Genomic DNA, 18393 nt, shown 5'->3' with positions numbered 1-18393 from the left:
ATCCAATATGACTGGAGTCCTTATTAAAAGGGGAAATTTGGACACAGAGACAGATGCTATACAGGGAAGGTGATATGAAGACACACGGGGAGAAGACAGCCATGTGCCTGGGGTGATGCATCTACAAGCCAAGGAGCACCAAGCATTGCCAGCAAACACCAGAAGCTAGAAGGGGCAAGGAAGGATTCTCCCCTACAACCCTGGGAATGTGGCTGGAGCTCCAGCTGCCATTTTGAACCATGAGGCTAAAAACCAGGAGCTGAGGATGGCAGAGTTGGAACAAGAGAGGCATCTTGGTTCCTCACGGCTTTATGGAGCTGCCACACCAGACTCGGACTGCCCACCTCCAGTGTTATACCACATACATGGTAGACTATACCTATTGGCTTATGGCTCTGTTATGTTTTACTTCTCTATTTTCTTCAGCCAAACCTAATTTGGATTTGATTCTGGTTTGTTCCTTCTTACCTTTATTGATTCATTCAGTAAGCATACTGAGTGTGCCCACTATGTACCAGGGGGTGAAAAGAGTGAGCGAGGCTGACTTAGACCATGGAATCCAAAAACAGCCAGCTCAAAGAATGATTTTTTAAAAAATGTAGAGCCAAAGTTTGTTTGGGCATCCCTTCCCTCCTCTTACTGTCATCTTTTCTTGAGTGCTCCCTTCAAGGTTTCTGCCATGGCTTTCCTGGTCTACACCCTCCCAGTCAGTAGATGTTTATTCTTAGGAGGACTTCAGTCCTAATTCATACTATGGTGCAAATGACTACAAATCTCTCAAAGCGTGGACCTGGAAATGACCCCTCCTGTAAACCTATCTCCTGAAAGACTGTTCCTCTGCATAGAAAGCAAGAAGGTTCTAAGCAGAAGGGCCCAGAGAAATCACTCAGTCTGAACCCTCTCAGTTCACAGGGGGAAATCAATCCAGGCAGCAGTGACTCTTGTCTAAGCAGGATGACCCAACCAAGGACACCCAGCAATCATGTGGTCAGGCTGGGTGGGGAGCAGAAAATGGCTCTTCCAGACTCCATGGTCACTGCTCTATACCATCTGTGTGCTGAGAATATTCTGATTAGGTTGTGCAGGGTGCCTTAGGGAGATACTGAGGTGGGACAAGATATGCCACTGGCTTTCAAGAAGCCTACAGCCCAACAGGGCACATGAACACCTTGTTAGACCAAACGCCCTTTGGCCCCACTGATTTGACATGCTGCCTTCCTTGTGTACCAAGTTCTCCAAATGCACGCGACTGTTCTAGACTCTGTTCCGTTCTACTGCTGTCTCTTCCTGCACCAGCACTGTGCTGTTTGAAAGACTATAGCTTTATAAAATATTTTGATGTCTGGTAGAGGAAGTCCTCTTTCTTCTTTTTTAGAAAGGTCTTGGCTGTTCTTGTCCAATTACTGTCCTAGATAAACTTTTGAATTAGCTTTTGAGTGACACAGATATTGAAGCTTTTTCTGGGCTCTTGTTTCTGCCAGGCGCTGGGCAGTCTGAGGAGCCGGGCACTGGGTCACTGCCCTTGGGAGTCCACAAACTCGCTGGGAAGTGTAACCAAACAAGAAGTGGACAGCCACAACAAGAATCTCACGCTATGGGTGACAAGAGCCAAATGAGCGAGGAGTCCACATAGATGTAAGTGCTGTGAGTTCCATGGTTCCTCCAGGCTCGGGAAGTCACGGGAGGCTCAACAGGGGAGGTGACATTAGACTGGACTTTGATGGATGAGCAGGAGTTTGCCAGATATAGAAGAAATGCTTTGAGTCGAGGATGTCAGAGAATGCTTCTTGAAGAAGGAGACACTTTTCATTTGAGAGGTGAGTGGTTGGCCGATTCAGAAGGTGGGATGAAGGGAGGGATTGCCCTGAGCTGAGACAGCCACAAGAAGGCTCTCTGAAGACATTTTAAGCTAGCTTTCAAGTTGGAGGAGTCAGAGAAGATGCTGGAAGAGGCAATTAAATAAAAAGGATTTTACTGAAAAGTAATACAGGAGATGACATTTGCCCTGGGCTTCGAGGGATGAGCGAGCAGTTCACCAGACAGAGGAGGGAAGAGAGGAACGACCACAGAAAAGGCTTCCCCAAGCAAGTGGGAACTTCCCGGCTTCCTGCCCACTCTCTAAGATCCGAGATTCAGGATTTGAGCGTCCCACGGCGTAGACGCTCGGGATCCTGCGGTGGCGGCCAGGCAGTTCCGATTTCCCAGTCTGGGGTGGCCGCAGAGCGGGCTCGGCCGAAAGGACTGAGGCTCGGGTTTGCGGAGTGGGCTGGCCGAGCTGAATGCTTTATGTCGGAATCCACCAATGGGATGGCGGCCCTCGGTTGCCAGGGCTACGGAGGGGGCGGCCGAGCGGAGGCGGAGCCTGGGCGCCAGGGGCGGGGCCTGGGCGGGGCTTATATAAGCGAGCGGCGGGCGGAAGGCGGGGCGTGGGGGGTTGGTGGCTGCTAGGCGGGCGGGGCGCAGGCCGCGGGGCCCGAGCCGGGGGGAGCGAGCGAGCGGAGGCGCCGAGGATCCGATTCACTCGCTGGGGAGACCTATGGGCCGAAGCCGTGTAAATGCGTTTTAAGGCGAGTGCGGGGAGTGGCTCCGGGAGCCTCGGGGAGCGGGCGCCCCGGGCGCCAATGCTGACCGGCCCCCGGCCCCTCTTGCCTCCTCATAGCAGGGGCCTCGGCTCCGCAACTGCCACTCCTCCTCGGGGTGTTGCACAAGTTTCGAGGTCACCGGCGACCCCCCCTAGCAGCACGCCTGTCTCTGGCCCCCGCGAAGGAGGACGGGGCTTGGTAAGGGGGTGTGTTGGGGGGCGGGACCTCGGCCCTGCACTCGGGGGTGCTCACCGGGACAGAACCTCAGCCTTCGGGTCTCGCCCGAGAGCCCGCGGCCCCCACCCACCATGTGGCGCCCCCATGCACGCTTAGAATTCCAGCACGTCAGGCCCAGCCCGGCCATTTACAAATGGTGAAACTGAGGCTCCGAGAGGGGATGGGGTGTATCCAAGATCACGCAGCAGAGAGCGAACTCGAACCTAAGCTCCTGCTCTTGGGCTGAGACTCCTCGGCCCGGCCACCAGCGGCTTAAGTGGGCGTGGTCAGGACTGGGGAAACTTACCCACCCGAGCTTCTTGGCTTCCCCCAGCCCCCCATTCTTTCCCTTTTTACTGAAACCCGAATTTCAGAATTAGGAAGGATCTCCAAAAGAATCCATCCATTTTACAGATGGGGAACCTGAGGTTCAGGGAGGCAATGAAATCTAGGCATGTAATGCTTTGTCCCAGTCCAGGAATCCTGATCGTCCCCACCCTTCTCAGTGAACCTAAGCTCCCTAGGCTTGTGCTGGGGGCGGGGTGTGACAGGACTGGGCATCCTGGCCTGGGCAGCGGAGGCCAGCCCCCCAGCACCTGCCTCCCTCTCCTCCCGCAGTGTGTTGCATACTTTCTAAGGCGGCAGCGGCGGTGGCAGCGGCAGCAGCAGCAGCAGCAGCAGCAGCAGCTGCGGCTCCATCCAGCCCATCGGCTCCTCCTCCTCGGCATGGCTGGCTACCTGAGTGAAACGGACTTCGTGATGGTGGAGGAGGGCTTCAGCACTCGAGACCTGCTGGAGGAGCTCACTCTGGGGGCCTCACAGGCCACCACGGTCAGGGGCTGGGAGTGGGGGGTGGGTCCCCTGTTCCCTGTGCCAGCGCAGCTGCCTCCTCTGAAAGGGCCCCCAGGGCCCACGTCTTCTTCTTTTACTTATTCGGTATTCAGTCCTTGCCATTTGCAAGAGACAGGCTCATATTGTCCCCATTTCCTGGTCCTTGCCCGTGAAGCTGCCCCTCTTGTGTTCCCTGCCTTGATGAACAGCACCTCCATCATCCACCCAGCCCTCTAGGTCAGAAACCTGGGAGTCCTTGCTTTCCTCCAACATCCAGGCATCACCAAGCTCTGTGAATTCCACCTCCTTAAGTTACCCTTCAGTGCGCTCTTCTGGAACCTCTCTTTGTACTTCAGGCCTCATCTCTCTAAAGGCCCCCTAACCTCCCTGCCTCATCCCATCCCCTCCAACTTTATCACAGCCCTGCTCAAAATCAGAATTCTTTGGCAGTGCTCCACCACCTGCAGGATCAAGTCAGAACCCCTCTGCCTTCATAGCCCCACTTCTGGCTTTTCCCACAGTGTGTGTTATGCTCCAGCAGAGCTGACCTACTCTACGCGTATTTCCCAGTGATGCCATGTGCTCTATTACCATGCCTTAGCCCAGGCTTTTCCTCTCCTGGACCACCCTTCTCCCAGCCTCTCTCCCTCTTACCTATCTCTACTCACTGCTTATTACTCGTCAGTGTCACCTTTTCCTAATTGCCCCAGGCCGATTTTGTATTTTCTTTCACCATGGCCCCCACCGCATTTTGTAGAAAGTCCTATCTAGCATTTATTGAATGAGCTTGTAATTGCTTAAGGGGTTTGTTCTCTTCCAGACCCAAGCCCCCTCAGGGCCAAAGCCCTGTCTGGTCATCTCTGTCCCCTAGCATAATGTCAGACAAGTGGGCATCAGTAAAAAAAAAAAAGTATTGCATAAAAGGGAAACTGAGTCTCAGGGAAGGTTTAAGTAACGTGGTCTCACCCAGAGCCTCATAGATATTTGGCCCTCAGCAAATCTGTGACGACCCATTGTCCACAGGCCTGGGTTGCAATGGCCGTGGGACTACTCCAAGGCTTTCTTGAGCACCTATATGTGAAAGGCAGTGGCCATATGCTGTGACTTTGGCCTTCTGGGAATTTATCTTTTTCTGGAGAAGACGGACGTATATGCTGTTCTGATACCTCGGAACATGTGCAAAATGCAGTGGGAGCAGGAAAGGCAGAGTTGCCTTATTGGTTGGGGGAGGTGGCATTCGAGCTGAAACTTGAAGGTAGAATAGGAATTTGCCAGACGCAAGCAGGGGAAGGGTATTCTGTGTGGAGGGCATGGTGGGTCAAAGGTGGGGAGGTGGGAAAATGATCCAGCCTGCAGCCAGGGCTTGAAGTGCAGAGGATGGAGGGACTGGAGCTGGATCACAGAGCCTTGAAGGAGGCTGAGGGGGTTGCCTTCTGTCCTGTAGGCTGGGGGAGCCCCCGAGAATTTTAGAGCAGGGTAGCTTCACGGCTAGAGCCGAGCTTGGGCAGCTCCTTGGGGGGACAGTGGATGACATGCACCAGGAAGGAGCTGGGTGGGGTCTCACATTCACCCCTCTTGTTGTGCAGGACGAGGTCGCTGCCTTCTTCGTGGCCGACCTGGGTGCCGTAGTGAGGAAGCACTTCTGCTTTCTGAAGTGCCTGCCACGAGTCCGGCCTTTTTATGCTGTCAAGTGCAACAGCAGCCTGGGCGTGCTGAAGGTCCTTGCCGAGCTGGGGCTGGGCTTCAGCTGTGCCAACAAGGTGAGCCCCTGCCCCCCGCGGGTGCACTGACCCTCACTGCCTACTGAACACACACATGGCCTGGCTGGTGCGAGTGGGCCCTGGGGCGGGGGCGGGGCGGGGCTGGAGTGACCTCTGGGAAGGGCCACCCACTCAGGAGGGGGTTCAAAGGATGAGGGAGGGAGAAACGAGCCTGGAATTTGCCAGCCTTGAAGTTCCAAATTGGAACCTCGTGTGTCCCTGGGGAGATGGTTCTAGAAACATTTTGAAATGGAGGTTTCAAATTTCTTGGCATAGAACTATACATGGTATTCTTCTAATTAAAATAAAACAAAAGTACCCTTTTATCATTGGTTTTCTTTTCTCTTTTCTTTTATAATCTTCATGTGACTGTCCATTTTCTAAATTCATCCTTTTAGAGTTTCTTGTTGTTGCCAATTCTACTGCCTTTCTAATTTGATCAATGCTGTTGTCTTAATTCCCTGCTGCTCTCTTTAGATTTACTTTGCTTATTTGCTATCATTCTCTATCTATCGGCTGAGCTCCTATGATGTGCTAGTTGCAGTGCTAGGTAGGGCTGGGAAAACAGTGTTGAGTAAGGCACTTCTGCTGTCCTTGAGTTGATGCTTAGCATATCTATGTTCATTCTGTTCTTACTTGATAAAAGCCTTTAAGCTATAAAGTTTCCTCAGAGTACAGCTTTGGACATATTTATTCATTCAGCAAACATTTACTGAGCACCTACTGTGGGGCCATGGACTATTCTAGCTGGGGTTTTAGGAAGTGAACAAAGCAAGTAAAACAAAAAAAAGGCCCTTCCTTCATGGAGCTTGCTTTCTAAAAAACAAAGAAGTCAAACAATGAAAATCTACAGTATTTTAGGTGGTAAATGCTATGGAGAAAATTAAAATGGAAAGGGAAGTGGGGAATGTTGGGAGAGAGGATTGCGCTTTGGGACGATTTGGCCAGAGAAGGCTTCACTGAAATTTGACTACAGACCTGAAGGAAGCAAGGGATCAAAGTGTGTGGATAACTAGGGGAAGAGCCTTCCAGGAAGTGGGAACAGCAATTGCAAAGGCCCTGAGGTGGGAGTGTGCCTGGTGGGTGTTGGTTTGTGATGTTGTCGTTACTGTTATTTTGTGAATTGTTAGTAATGATTGTTTGAGGGGAACCCCTTTTAAATCCTGGTTAGCAATATAGCTGGGTGTTGGGAGGAGAATTCTAGAAAGAATTCCTGGAGGAGAAAGGAGGAAAACTAGCCTGGGCAAGATGACAGGGCTGGTGGGATTCCAGGTGGGAGAGAGGTGTGCCCCCCTGGTGGGACGGTCAGACTGAGCAGGTTAACCTTATCACGCAGAGGGAGAGAGATGGACATTTTACAGTTGAGGAAGCTGGGGGCCAACTGTACGCCGCTCGCTGGTAGCGGAGCCAGGACGCTGGGCCTCTGCTCTGGGCGAGGAGGAAGGAGATCCTTTTCCGACCCCTTTGGCATGGGCTTGAAGAACAGCAGTGAACCCCACTGACTGGAGTCCTGTGCTTCTGGAAACTCAGAGGTGGGGCGCTGTGCTCAGCCCTCCAGCCTCAGGGGCTGGCTTCCAGGGTGCAGAGCTGTGGGGTGTTAGAGCTTAGAAAGCCCTAGAAGTCGGTGGGGACATTAAAAGCATCTACAGTTTGCTGAGTGCTTCTGTTGTGCTTGGTGCTTTGCCAAGTGTTTTCTGTACATGATCTCATCTGATTCTCGCAACCAGCCTGTGAGGTAATTATTATTACCCTGCTTCTGACGGCAGCCTGGCAGGAAGCATCTACCATAACGTAAGGGAGGCGCAGAGGTTGAGCCACCGGGAAGTGGTCGCTTGAGTATGGATTGATGAGGTCTCTGGCTCGATGGCTGCTGTCTTTTCCAAGGTCCTGGAGAGGGCATGGCTGAGCTGGGACTCGGCCAGTGTCGATTGCCCTTGGCTAACCACAAGGGCTGGGAGAGGCCAGGGCCCCCTCCCTGCAGGTGGGATCATGCAGCCCCCTTTGGTGCACTTACTGAGAGGTGGCTCCGGGGTGCACAGCTTTTCTTGGAAGGCCGAGGCTGCCCTCTTCTGGTTGGATATAGCTGGTGGCCACACTTCACAGCACCGTGCTGTGGCCAACATTGACTGGAAGGCCCAGGCAACGTGAGCTGAGTCTGGCTGCATACACACGCATCAGACAGACTCCAGGATCAACGGCATCCGCCACACCTTGCACGGGGCTTTGGTTCACCCACCTACTTTCCCAAGGACTTTATATCATCTCTCCTAGACCCAGCCTGTCCTCTCTTGCTGTCTCCCTCAGCATCCTCCCATCTTCAAAAGCCTTCCCTGGACACCACATTGTCCTCAGCACAATCCCCCGCTCCCTTTCCATGGCCAGATTGAGTTGTTTACACTCGCCTGTCTGCACTCACTTGTCTCTTTCTCTTAGCACCCACTCCTTAGGCCACTGCTTCCCGACCTTCACCCTCACTGTTCCAAGGAATCTTCTCTTACCAACGTCCTCAGTGATCGCCATGATCCAGTGAGCACTATATTTTAAATATTCATTTCAAATTATTCAAATGATACATTGATTCATTTGCAAGAAAAGAAAAGTAGGACAATCACCATGATGAGATGAGTTTGGTGGGTATATAGCATGTAAAAAATACTTACAAATATGATCCATAGAAAATATACAAAGTATCTTGTGATTTTGCAACAAAGTATAAAAGATAGTCATGTGGTCAGTACTGTGCCACAAGCAATAGCTCTAAAGGCAGCAGATCTGGAGATCTGCCCATTGATGCCTTTCGACTGATTGGGGACACTCCTTGGTCCTTTATTGATCTGGCCCCCTCAACAGCTTCAGCAGTGACTTTTGTTGTTGTTGGTCGTTTTTTTTTCTCTTTGTGGTAAGAGCGCGAGATCTAGCCTCCTAACGCATTTCTAAGTGCGCAGTGCAGAGTTGTTAACTGTAGGCACCGCGTGCGGCAGACCTCTGGAACGCACTCCTCTTGCAGAACTGAAACTTTATACCCATTGAACAGCAACTCCCCATGTGCAACGTATTCTTTTAAACAAATGTTCAACAGTAACATCTGCTGTTAGTTTTAAAGACTTCGGAAGTATGTAAAATGAAAGTGAAGGCCTGCCCCGCCTCACTGGGGCCTCTCACGGTCGAGACCCCTCCCTCCAGACAGACACGAGTTGTAGGACAGGGTCACTTTGACAAGAATGGCATTTTAATCTATGTCCTGTGCCGCCCCTTCTGGAGACCTTGTCTGTCCTCACCTCTCTGCAGATCCTGGCTCTTCCTGCTCTCTAAATGGGAGAGTGCCTCTGGATTCTCTCTCTTGTAAAAGCTCCCTCTTCTTAGGGAATTTCATCTCCTCCCATGGCTTTAAATGCCATCGATATGCCACCACCTCCCACGTTTTGATCTGCAGCCCAGACTTGTATATCCAGCTGCTGACTTGCTACGCCGGGCTGCCTGGAACCCAGTGTGTTCAAACATTCTCATGATCTCCCCCTTTCCTTCGAGAAGGGCCCCTCCGTCTGCTGGGTGTGGATGGAGGCCCCTCATACATCCTCGCCCCTCATCCCCACGTGCAATCCATTACCACACTTGCCAGCCTACCCCCAGGACGCATCTCGTGCTCCCTTCTAGCTCAGCCTGTTATCTCTCCCAGGGGGATTGTGACCGGTCTCCCCAGAACCCTCTTGGGCCCTTCCTCCGTCCGTTTTCAGGAAGCAGCCAGCATGATGCACATTGTTAGACCTGGTATTTAAAATGCAAATCGGACCATGTCATTTCCCTTCTTGAAACCCTTCTGTTTCCCATCACTCGCAGGGTGAACTATAAATCCACGTCAGCCTTCCTGGTTTCCCTGTTAGCTCCGCCCACCTCCCTCCAATCTCCTTTTTTTTTTTTTTTTTTTAAGATTTTATTTTTTTCTTTTTTCTCCCCAAAGCCCCCTGGTACACAGTTGTATATTCTTCGTGTGGGTCCTTCTAGTTGTGGCATGTGGGACGCCGCCTCAGCGTGGCCCGATGAGCAGTGCCATGTCCGCGCCCAGGATTCGAACCAACGAAACACTGGGCCACCTGCAGCGGAGCGCGCGAACTTAACCACTCGGCCACGGGGCCAGCCCCAGCCTCCAATCTCCTCTTGCCACACAGCGCTCACCCGTCGTCGGGCCGCTCCAGCATTCTCCATCCCTTGCTCAGGCCGAGCACCTTCTTGCCTGAGAACCCCTGCTCAGGCTGCCTCCTCTACCAGAAACGTTCTTTCCTTCCCTCTCTGCCTGGCGAGGCCTCCTCCCTTCACCGCTCCACCCAGGGCTCCCCATCCCACGTTCTCTAGCATCCTGTACTTAGTCTTCACGGCCCTTATCCATTTGTAATTCTATCTTGATTCAGTGTCCATTTGTCCCTGCCTGTCTTCGCCACCAGCCTGACAGCACCACGGGGTCAGAGACCTTGTCTGCCTCCCTCACCACTCGTTTTCATTAGCACCTATCAGAGGGCCTGGCAACTCAACAGATGCTCAAAAAATACTTGTCTAGTCAGCACTGAGGTTGAGTTCTCCATTTTAGGACCGTGGTTAAGAGCCGGTGTGCTAAAGTCTGACAGTCCTGAGTTAGAATTCCAGCCGTGCCACCTCCAAACTGTGTGACTTTGGACAAGTCGCTTAACCTCTCTGAGCCTGTTTCCTATCTCGTAAGATTATTACGAAGATTGAGTGCAAATGTATATGAAATATTCATTGCAATGGCTGGCCTATGGTAATCCTTCAATGAATAGCAATGGCTATTATTGAAATATTGATAATCAAAGCTAAACCCAGGCTCCGAGCGCAGCCACTGCTTCCTCTTCCCGCCTCGGGCTGGAGCAGGCGGCAAAGCATGTTTTCATATCCGCTCAGACTCCAGGGCTTTGGAAGCAAGCGGTGACGGCAGCAACTCCAGCTCTGGAGTTGGACCTCGTGCACCACTCTGCTCCTTACTGGCTGTGTCACCACAGGCAGGTGGACCTCTCTGAACTCAATTTTGCCCTCTCTGAAATGTGGCCAGTAAATATTTCACAGGATAGTTGTAGGCATCCCGTGAGATAATGCACAGAAATACCCAGTGCTGAAAAGCTGCAAAATTAAAAGGAGAGTCTTATTACAAACTCAGGAGGATGAAATGGCCCCGTATCTCCTACCGTGTTTCACACTGGCTCCCTCTCGACTTCCTGTCCTCCACCAAGGCGAGTGGGACCTGAGTTTGAATGTGGGCTCTGCCACCTCCTTGCTACGTGGCTTCTCTGAGCATCAGTTTCCTTCTCTGGAACGAAGCTCATACCCTTCTGACAGGGTTATCGTGCGGAGTAATAAAGTAGTGAGCCTAAAGCAAGGGTCGGCAGACCGTGCATGGCGGGCCCAATGCAGCCACTGCTGACTGTCAAGTTTTACTGGCTCACGGCCACGGTCGCTCACCTATGCGTTGTCTGTGGCTGCTTTGGTGCTACACTGGCAGTTGAGGAGTTGTGACAAACTGTACGGCCTCCGAAGCCTACACTGTTTACTCTCTGGCCCTTTATACAGGAAGTCTGCCAGCACATGATATAAAGCCTCTCACTCGGTACCCGCTTATGGTAGGTGCTCGGTGACCGTGGTTGCTCTCACCATCCTCATCCTCACTGCACCATTAGTGCAGCAATGGGGTGGAGCCGTACTCTGTAAAGGTGGGAAGAGGAGGCCCCCGGGGAGAGGGGCTTGCTGGAGTTCCCCAGCGCAGGGCCATGCACACAGCAGGCCTTCGATGTTGCATGGCCTGTGTCAAAAAGACTCTTGGTCTGGTGAACTTTCTAATACATCGAGTCATATTCTCTAAACATGTCTATCCTCCAGGAAAACGTGTTAGAAGCCTGTTGTCAGGGCCACCGTGAGTCCATATAGTGCCTTTGTGTGAATTAGAAAATGTACCTCTTCCTTAAGACGCTCAATTGTTTAAATAAATATACTGATTGTGTTAGAATGAGATGCTTTACTGCCAGGAAGTTGTAATAAATATAGAAATCTACCATGTGTTCTCTGTGAATGAGATACCCCTTTCCCCCAAATCAGGATTGTGCAGTATACCACCTGCACAGCTGTACGCGCCAGCCCTGACTGTCAAAGAATGGTGAATCAGCACAAGTCCTGATTTTTGTATATCTGTTGTCTAAAAGTGAGGCCCACTTCTTATGGGACCTCCACAGGCATAGCTATGACTTTGCCTCTCATCTGTGCTTTCTTGGTCTCCATGGGCCCAGCCGGCCCTGGTGCCTCCTTATCACCACCTTTGGGACCCCACAGGCAGAGATGGAGTTGGTCCAGCGTATTGGCGTCCCTGCCAGTAAGATCATCTATGCCAACCCCTGTAAGCAAATTGCACACATCAAGTATGCTGCCAAGCACGGGGTCCGGCTGCTGAGCTTTGACAACGAGATAGAGCTGGCAAAGGTGGTAAAGAGCCACCCCAGTGCCAGGTAAGCTGAGAGCCACTCGTGTGGGGAGGCTGGGATGAGTGTGAGGGTGGAGGGGGTGAGTTGGGGCAGACCCTGCTCTGGACCCGGCCGTGGTCACAGGAGGTTGGGCTGGGCACTCCTGGACTGGACTCAGATAACAGGGTCTGACTAGAACAAAGGCAGAAATAACCGATTACGGCCCAGGCAGAGCAACACCCATGGTATTACGGAGGTCAAAATCACGGCCGAGAGAGCGAAGAGGGTGGTCAGGAAGGCTTCAAGAGGAGGTGGCATTTGAAGTGGGCCTTGAATAGTGACCAGAATCTGGGGAGGGCATAAACAGTGCATCAGAATCAACTGCATAAGCAAATGCGTGGAGGTTGGAGACAGCGCGGGGCACTTGAGGGGTGAGCAGAAACATACCATGTGAGGGGGCTGAGGGAGACTGTGAATGATGCTGGTCAGGGGGCAGGGACCTGATGCAAATGGCCTTTGGAAGGGGTCAGGGCTGCACGTTCTGCTCAGGCTGTGGCTCCCACGTGGTCACTTGACACCCTGGGGATATCAGGGAGGGGCCTTGGGGTGAAGAGGAGGCTGGGTGGTGGGCTACTCTGGTTCACCCAAAGCAGCTTCCGATTTGTCTGTTTTACATGCTGTTGGAGTTCTCAATAAGGCTGTGTTTAAAAAATGGTTGCCCTTATCCAAGAAAAGTCGGAATAGCCTGGCGGGTGTAGAGGCTGATTCGGAGGAAGTGGCGCTGCCCAGGGGAGAACTGGGGAGGTCGGGACCAGGGCAGGGGCCGCAGAGATGGGCCCAGGGATGCTTAGGGAATGGCTTGGAGGTTGACTGGCTGTGCAGGGAGAGGAAGAGGTCAGAGAGCCTGTGGGGTTGGGCAGCTCTGAGCCACATGGGTTCACCCCCCTTTGCTCAGACAAGATGCAGCTGGGGGGGACGCGGGGCCCACCTGGCAGAGGTGCGCTGCGTGTCTCCCCAGGATGGTTCTGTGCATCGCCACCGATGACTCCCACTCCCTGAGCCGTCTGAGCTTCAAGTTTGGAGCGTCTCTGAAATCCTGCAGACACCTGCTTGAAAACGCCAAGAAGAGCCACGTGGAGGTGGTGGGTGTGAGGTGAGCGCCTGGAAGCCCCACCATCCCCCTGACGCCAGGCCCACTGCCTCCTTCCCAGGAATTAACCGATTCTGTATGAGACCTCCCCCAGGGCCTCCGAGGAGGGCCTGCCCTGGGACTGGAATTCTGCCATTTGCGAGTTTTCTCTCTTTGGAAAGAAGGTTTGGAGTGTCCAGTGGTCCCAACTCCCTAATCCTCAGAAGGGTTTGTCCCAGGAAGTTCTAGGAGGGACCTGGCTTTGCAGGAGTTTTACCAGCCTGAGGCCAAAGGTTGTGCAGCTGCCCCTCTGCTGTGCCGCTTTTCTTACAGGAATATGGAAGAATCGCCATAGCAATGTTGCAACAATATAGCTGTCACTCATTCTGTACTTCGGATATGCCGGGCACTCTGCTAAATGCTTCATGTACATTATCCCGCAGCCTTGTAGGATCTTATCCCCAGTTTAGAGATAGGCAAACTAAAGCATAGGCAGGTCCCACTGCTGACCGAGAGGTCCATCCAAATCTGGCTCACTCCAGGGCCCTGGCCCTCATCCCAGGAGGCTCAGCCCCAGGGGCAACGTGGAGGGATGGGAGCGCCACAAGTGCCAAGGGACCTTGGATCTAGTCTCCTGTCCACTCCTCACTTGCCACATGGCCCTTGGCAACCCATTTGACCTTTTAGGCCTCCAGTCACTACATCTGTAAAATGGGCACTGTGTCCAATGTTGCTCCTGGCTGGGGCTGACGCGCTGGCACCCGGGGCCCTGCAAGTAAGCCGGGGCTCTTCCTCCGTTCCCAGTTTTCACATTGGCAGTGACTGTCCTGACCCTCAGGCCTATGCTCAGTCCATCGCAGACGCCCGGCTTGTGTTTGAAATAGGCGCCGAGCTGGGCCACAGGATGCACATCCTGGACCTTGGGGGCGGCTTCCCTGGAGTGGAGGGGACCAAAGTGAGATTCGAAGAGGTAACTTTGGGCGGGAAGTGTCGCATTGGGCTCTGTGGGGGTGGGGCGGGGGATGGGGGCAGGGAGGGTTCTAATGACCACAGGCGGCCGCTGTGAGCGGGTCCCATGTGCTGCATGCTGTGCGTGGTGCTCTACCTGGATTATCTTATTATTAACCTATGTTACAGCTGAGCAAACTGAGGCTCCTAGAGGTTGCGTCACTTCCTGAGTCCACGGCAGAGCCAGCTGCACACCCAGCTCTGCCTGACTCCAGCCCACACACGTGAGGCTTAACCAGGCCATATATGTAAAAGTCCGAAGGCTCTTGGAAGGTCTTGGTATGCCCTATTCACTCTCAGGTGGGCTGATGAGAGATCAATGGGCGGGCAGGGGGAGGAAAAGCCAGCCTTCTATTCACTCCCAGTCCGTCTGTCTCCTTCCCGTTTGGGAGATGAAAGCAAGAAAAATGTGTCATTGTAATCCCCACTCCAACCACTAGGGGCCGTTTCTTCTTAGTAGGAGGCTCGTCTTGGACTAGTGTTCACATCTAGGAACTGACCCTAAGAAAATAATCCACAATGGACACAAAGAGTTAGCTTCAAAGATGAGCAGTGCAGCATTGTTCATAATGCTGGACTTCCCTGCATTATGTCCAGCCTCCAGGAAGCCCAGTGGACTTCCCTGGTCCATCTAACACTCAGAGATTGGTTAAATTATGGTACCTTCTTATGATGAAAACGTTTACTCACATGGAGAGGTCATTCACAGTCTATTGAGTAAAAGAGGTTATAAAAACAGATAGAACTCTATCATGTAAATAATAAGAAATAGTGCTTGTATCAAAAAAGAATTAAAGGCACTCCTCCAAAAAGTTAACAATGATTAGGTTAATCTGGATGATAGAATTAGGGGTGATTTTGATCTTCTTTGTCCTTTTCTGTATTTTCTGTAGAAAATGTGTCCTTTAACAGATTGGTTATTTATGAAAGAAAGATACACATCAGGGCTTCTGGAATCTGAGTACTGAGTGTTATGTTAAGAGTGCCTCTTCCTATGGTGGGGGCGTCGAGGAGAGTGATTTACGCAAGCACGAGGGTCTTGACCCAGTTCTGTCTCCCGCCTACCTTCTTGGCCAACTGTCCGCAGTTACCAGCTGGGGCCTGAGCAGCTGCCAAGCCCTTCTTCCTGAAATCAAAGAAGCTTTCAGGAAATAGACTTGGAGCTGTACAACGTCTTCAGCGTAAACCCCACGTTCCAAATGTGTAATTGTGCTCCCATCCCCCCACCATCAGATCACTTCTGTGATCAACTCAGCCTTGGACCTGTACTTCCCGGAGGACTGTGGCGTGGACATCCTTGCCAAGCTGGGGCGCTACTACGTGACCTCGGCCTTCACCTTGGCCATCAGCATCATCGCCAAGAAGGAGGTTCTTCTGGACCAGCCTAGCAGGGAGGGTAGGTGCCAGGTGGGCAGCAGAGCCCTGTTTTTTTTCTGAGGCTAGGGACACTAGCTGGCTGAGCAGGGTCTGGTTTTAGGGGGTGGGGTAATCTGGAGAATAGGTCCTTGCTTTAGGGAAACTTGCAATCAAGTCCCCTCACCCCCAAGACACTTATTTAGCATCTTTTTTTCCTATGCATGTTCATATTTTATGAAGATTGAGATAAAAACAACCATAGGGAGAATATTTTATTAACCCCATTGTACAGATGAGGAAATTGAGAGCCAAGGAGAATACAAGGGAATCCCCTAATCGCTAGGAAGAGGTAAAGCCTGCCCCTGCCCCCATGTTTGTCTCCTCTTGAAAGGACAGGCTCTTCCTCGCCCAACTGCTTCTCATAACATAATGAAAGTAATTAATGACAACCTATATTTGTCTAAGCCCACTTTACATATGACAGAACATAGGCATGGAGAGGTTTGAGTCACTAGCCCAAGGTCACACAGCTGATAAGGGGCAGTGCTGGATTCAAGTTCAGGCTGGGCTGACTTGTGCCTTCTCGGCCCACACTGTCAACATCAGCGCTCTTCCCTGCCCTTCCAGAAAGATCAGTCCTCCCAGCAACCCCTTGAGTGAGAGGTGTCAGGGACTCTGATCTTAGGGCTTTGCCTTCTGTTCTGGGACCCCCAGGCAGGAGATCCTGAGCTCTGTGTGCTCATCCCCAGAGAATCCATACTGAGGGGTGGTGGGCTTTGGGTGGGCTGCTCTTCTGCCTTTGCTGGGGCATCAGGGGCTCAGATGCAGGCAGGGAGCATGTCCCGGGCAGAGACGCTCAGCTGCAAGGTGAGTGTGCACAATGCGGTAGTGAACCTCAGGTCACAGGAGGAGGCAGGACCCACCCCACAGTGGAGGAAGGGGCATCTTTCACTTCCGTAACCCAGCATCCTTGCCGAGCCCACCATCGTGCCAGCTCCCCACTCCCACCCCGCTCACATTGCTGCTTGTGCTGCCCCTGACTCCTCTCCTCCCTGCAGAGGAAAACAGTTCCGCCCCCAAGACCATCGTGTACCACCTCCACGAGGGCGTGTACGGAATCTTCAACTCGGTCCTGTTTGACAACACCTGCCCGACCCCCATCCTGCAGAAGGTGAGCCAACCCCACGGGCGCCTGTTTTCAATGGGTGTGTGTGTCTGTTGAATTAACATTTGTGTGTGTGTGTTTATCTAATTTTTAAAGTTAAACATATTAATTGTAGAAAATAGACAACAAGGATGAAGAAGGTGATCACCCATAAACCCACCACACAGACTCTTTGCACATGAGATTTCTTTTCAGTCTTTTAAAAAATATATTGTACTTTTTTTCCCATAAAGTTTGGATCATATTGATTTGTAACCTGCTTTTTTCCACTTAATATGAGGAGTAGCTCTTTCCATGCCATTAACTAATCTTTGACAACATGCTTTTTGATGACTACGTAGTATTTTAACCAATCTAACTAGTGGTTGGCCATTGGGTTTCCTGTTTTTGGGTGCAGGGAGTACATCTTGACATCCATCTCTGATCACCGTTCTGGGGTAAATTCCTAGAAGTAAAAGGAACAGCTCATCTTTAATGGATTTTTCCATATTCACAAGGCAACAGGAATAGACAAAGCGTTTCTCCCAGCCTGTAGAATCCAGCCCAGGATTCTTGAATGGGCCAGCAGCTTGAATGGGCATCCTTAAGAGGGAAAAGAAAATCAGACACACTGTTGTATTTTCATGTCTCCAGGCCTTTGTGAGTACGGTCCCTCTTCTGGAAGGAAACCTAAGTGTCTGACCAGCACCTACACCAGCACGAGTGCTCAGTAGGCATTTTTGTTCTTTTCTCCCTTTCCCTTCCATCTAACTTTTCAAGGCCCAATCAGATGTCGGCTCCTCTTGGTAGCTTTCCTGCCCCTTATCAACTGTGGGCAGAGGGAGCCCCTCCCTCCCTCCCCCCTCCCTCCTCCAGGCGCCTACGTGCCCACAGCTTGATGAGTCCTCATTCCACAGTGTCTGCATTGTTAAAAGTAGATAGGTCCCTTGTCTGAGTAAGCCTCCCTGATGTGCTCAGGAATTCACTTTTCTACTGTGATGTGCGAGCACTGCCTGCATTCTTGTGGTACCCCACATCCTGCTGCACCGAGAAAGGACCAGGCCAACCTCGGTCAGCCAAGTCCCAGCTGACACGGCAGGCAGCAGCTGCTCCCAGTTACTGTCCCCTCCAGTCCCCCTCTCCTTTCCAGTCCCCTCTTCTTGTTGTAAGCTATCCCTGACCCACTCCTCGTTCCCTTCATCAGCTCCTCAGATGAGCAGGACTGTGGTCCCAGCCCATTATCACGTCCCCTCCCCCCAGGGTCTCTGTTTGGATTAGTCTCCAGTTGGTGCTCCTGACACAGGCAGCAGGATGTCACTGACCCTCTTCGTGGTCTGTGCTGTTCCTCCTCTAGACGATGCCCAGGTTTCTTCCTTCAGGCTGTCAACCATTTACCAAGTCCTGCCACGTGACTAGATCCAGGGTAGGGCCCACAGTCTGGCAGTGGGGACAGACATCGTGTAGATGACAGCACACATCGTAAGTCAGCTACAGTTGCGCTGGGTCCCTCTGACGCACTCCCAGGGAAGGTCCCCTCTCTAGGACTTATGGCAGCTTTGCACCCCTCCTCTAACTCCCAGGGACTTTGTTTTTGGAGCTCAGGTATGGAAAGTGATATTAAACGTAATCTTTGGTTCAAGGTGTATTCCTCATCACTGGAGCATGCTTGGCCCTTTTTTATTTGTTTCTTTTTTTAAACAAAATTCAATAAATATTTGAGTACACTCAGTATGCCAAGCGCTCTGCTGAGGCTTGCAGACGGAGTAGGTGGGAAAGAATTGTCTGTGCCTTCGAAATACACACCTGCTGGGTAGACACCCGTGTATGTGTGTGTGTGTGTGTGTGTATGGGCGTGTGTGTGTGATGATTACAGATGCTACAACAGTGTCATGAGAAACGTACAGAACAAGTG

At 52.0% G+C, this 18393-nt stretch overlaps 1 protein-coding gene across 8 annotated transcripts in view; it reads left to right on the top strand.

Annotated features, from left to right (window-relative positions):
* Positions 1-2373: 2373 nt before the first annotated feature.
* The window catches only part of AZIN2 (antizyme inhibitor 2), a 35248-nt gene continuing 19228 nt past the window's right edge, over positions 2374-18393 (top strand). For 2 of the 8 annotated variants that reach the window (XM_070249539.1, XM_070249542.1), the window contains exons 1-9: positions 2422-2567; positions 2660-2780; positions 3417-3629; positions 5216-5389; positions 11717-11889; positions 12863-12997; positions 13778-13943; positions 15215-15377; positions 16396-16508. In XM_070249539.1, coding sequence (XP_070105640.1) covers positions 3525-3629; positions 5216-5389; positions 11717-11889; positions 12863-12997; positions 13778-13943; positions 15215-15377; positions 16396-16508 — 1029 coding nt within the window. In that variant the 5' untranslated portion in view covers positions 2422-2567; positions 2660-2780; positions 3417-3524. Of the gene's footprint in view, positions 2781-3416; positions 3630-5215; positions 5390-11716; positions 11890-12862; positions 12998-13777; positions 13944-15214; positions 15378-16395; positions 16509-17135; positions 17265-18393 lie in introns of those variants that run through there. The other 6 variants (XM_070249547.1, XM_070249533.1, XM_070249532.1 and 3 more) reach the window with 6 other exon arrangements.

The sequence above is a fragment of the Equus caballus genome, chromosome 2, assembly GCF_041296265.1.
Source record: "Equus caballus isolate H_3958 breed thoroughbred chromosome 2, TB-T2T, whole genome shotgun sequence".
Classification (NCBI taxonomy): domain Eukaryota; kingdom Metazoa; phylum Chordata; class Mammalia; order Perissodactyla; family Equidae; genus Equus; species Equus caballus.
Note: the sequence above shows the minus strand (reverse complement) of the source record. Positions and strands in the feature narration are given on the sequence as shown.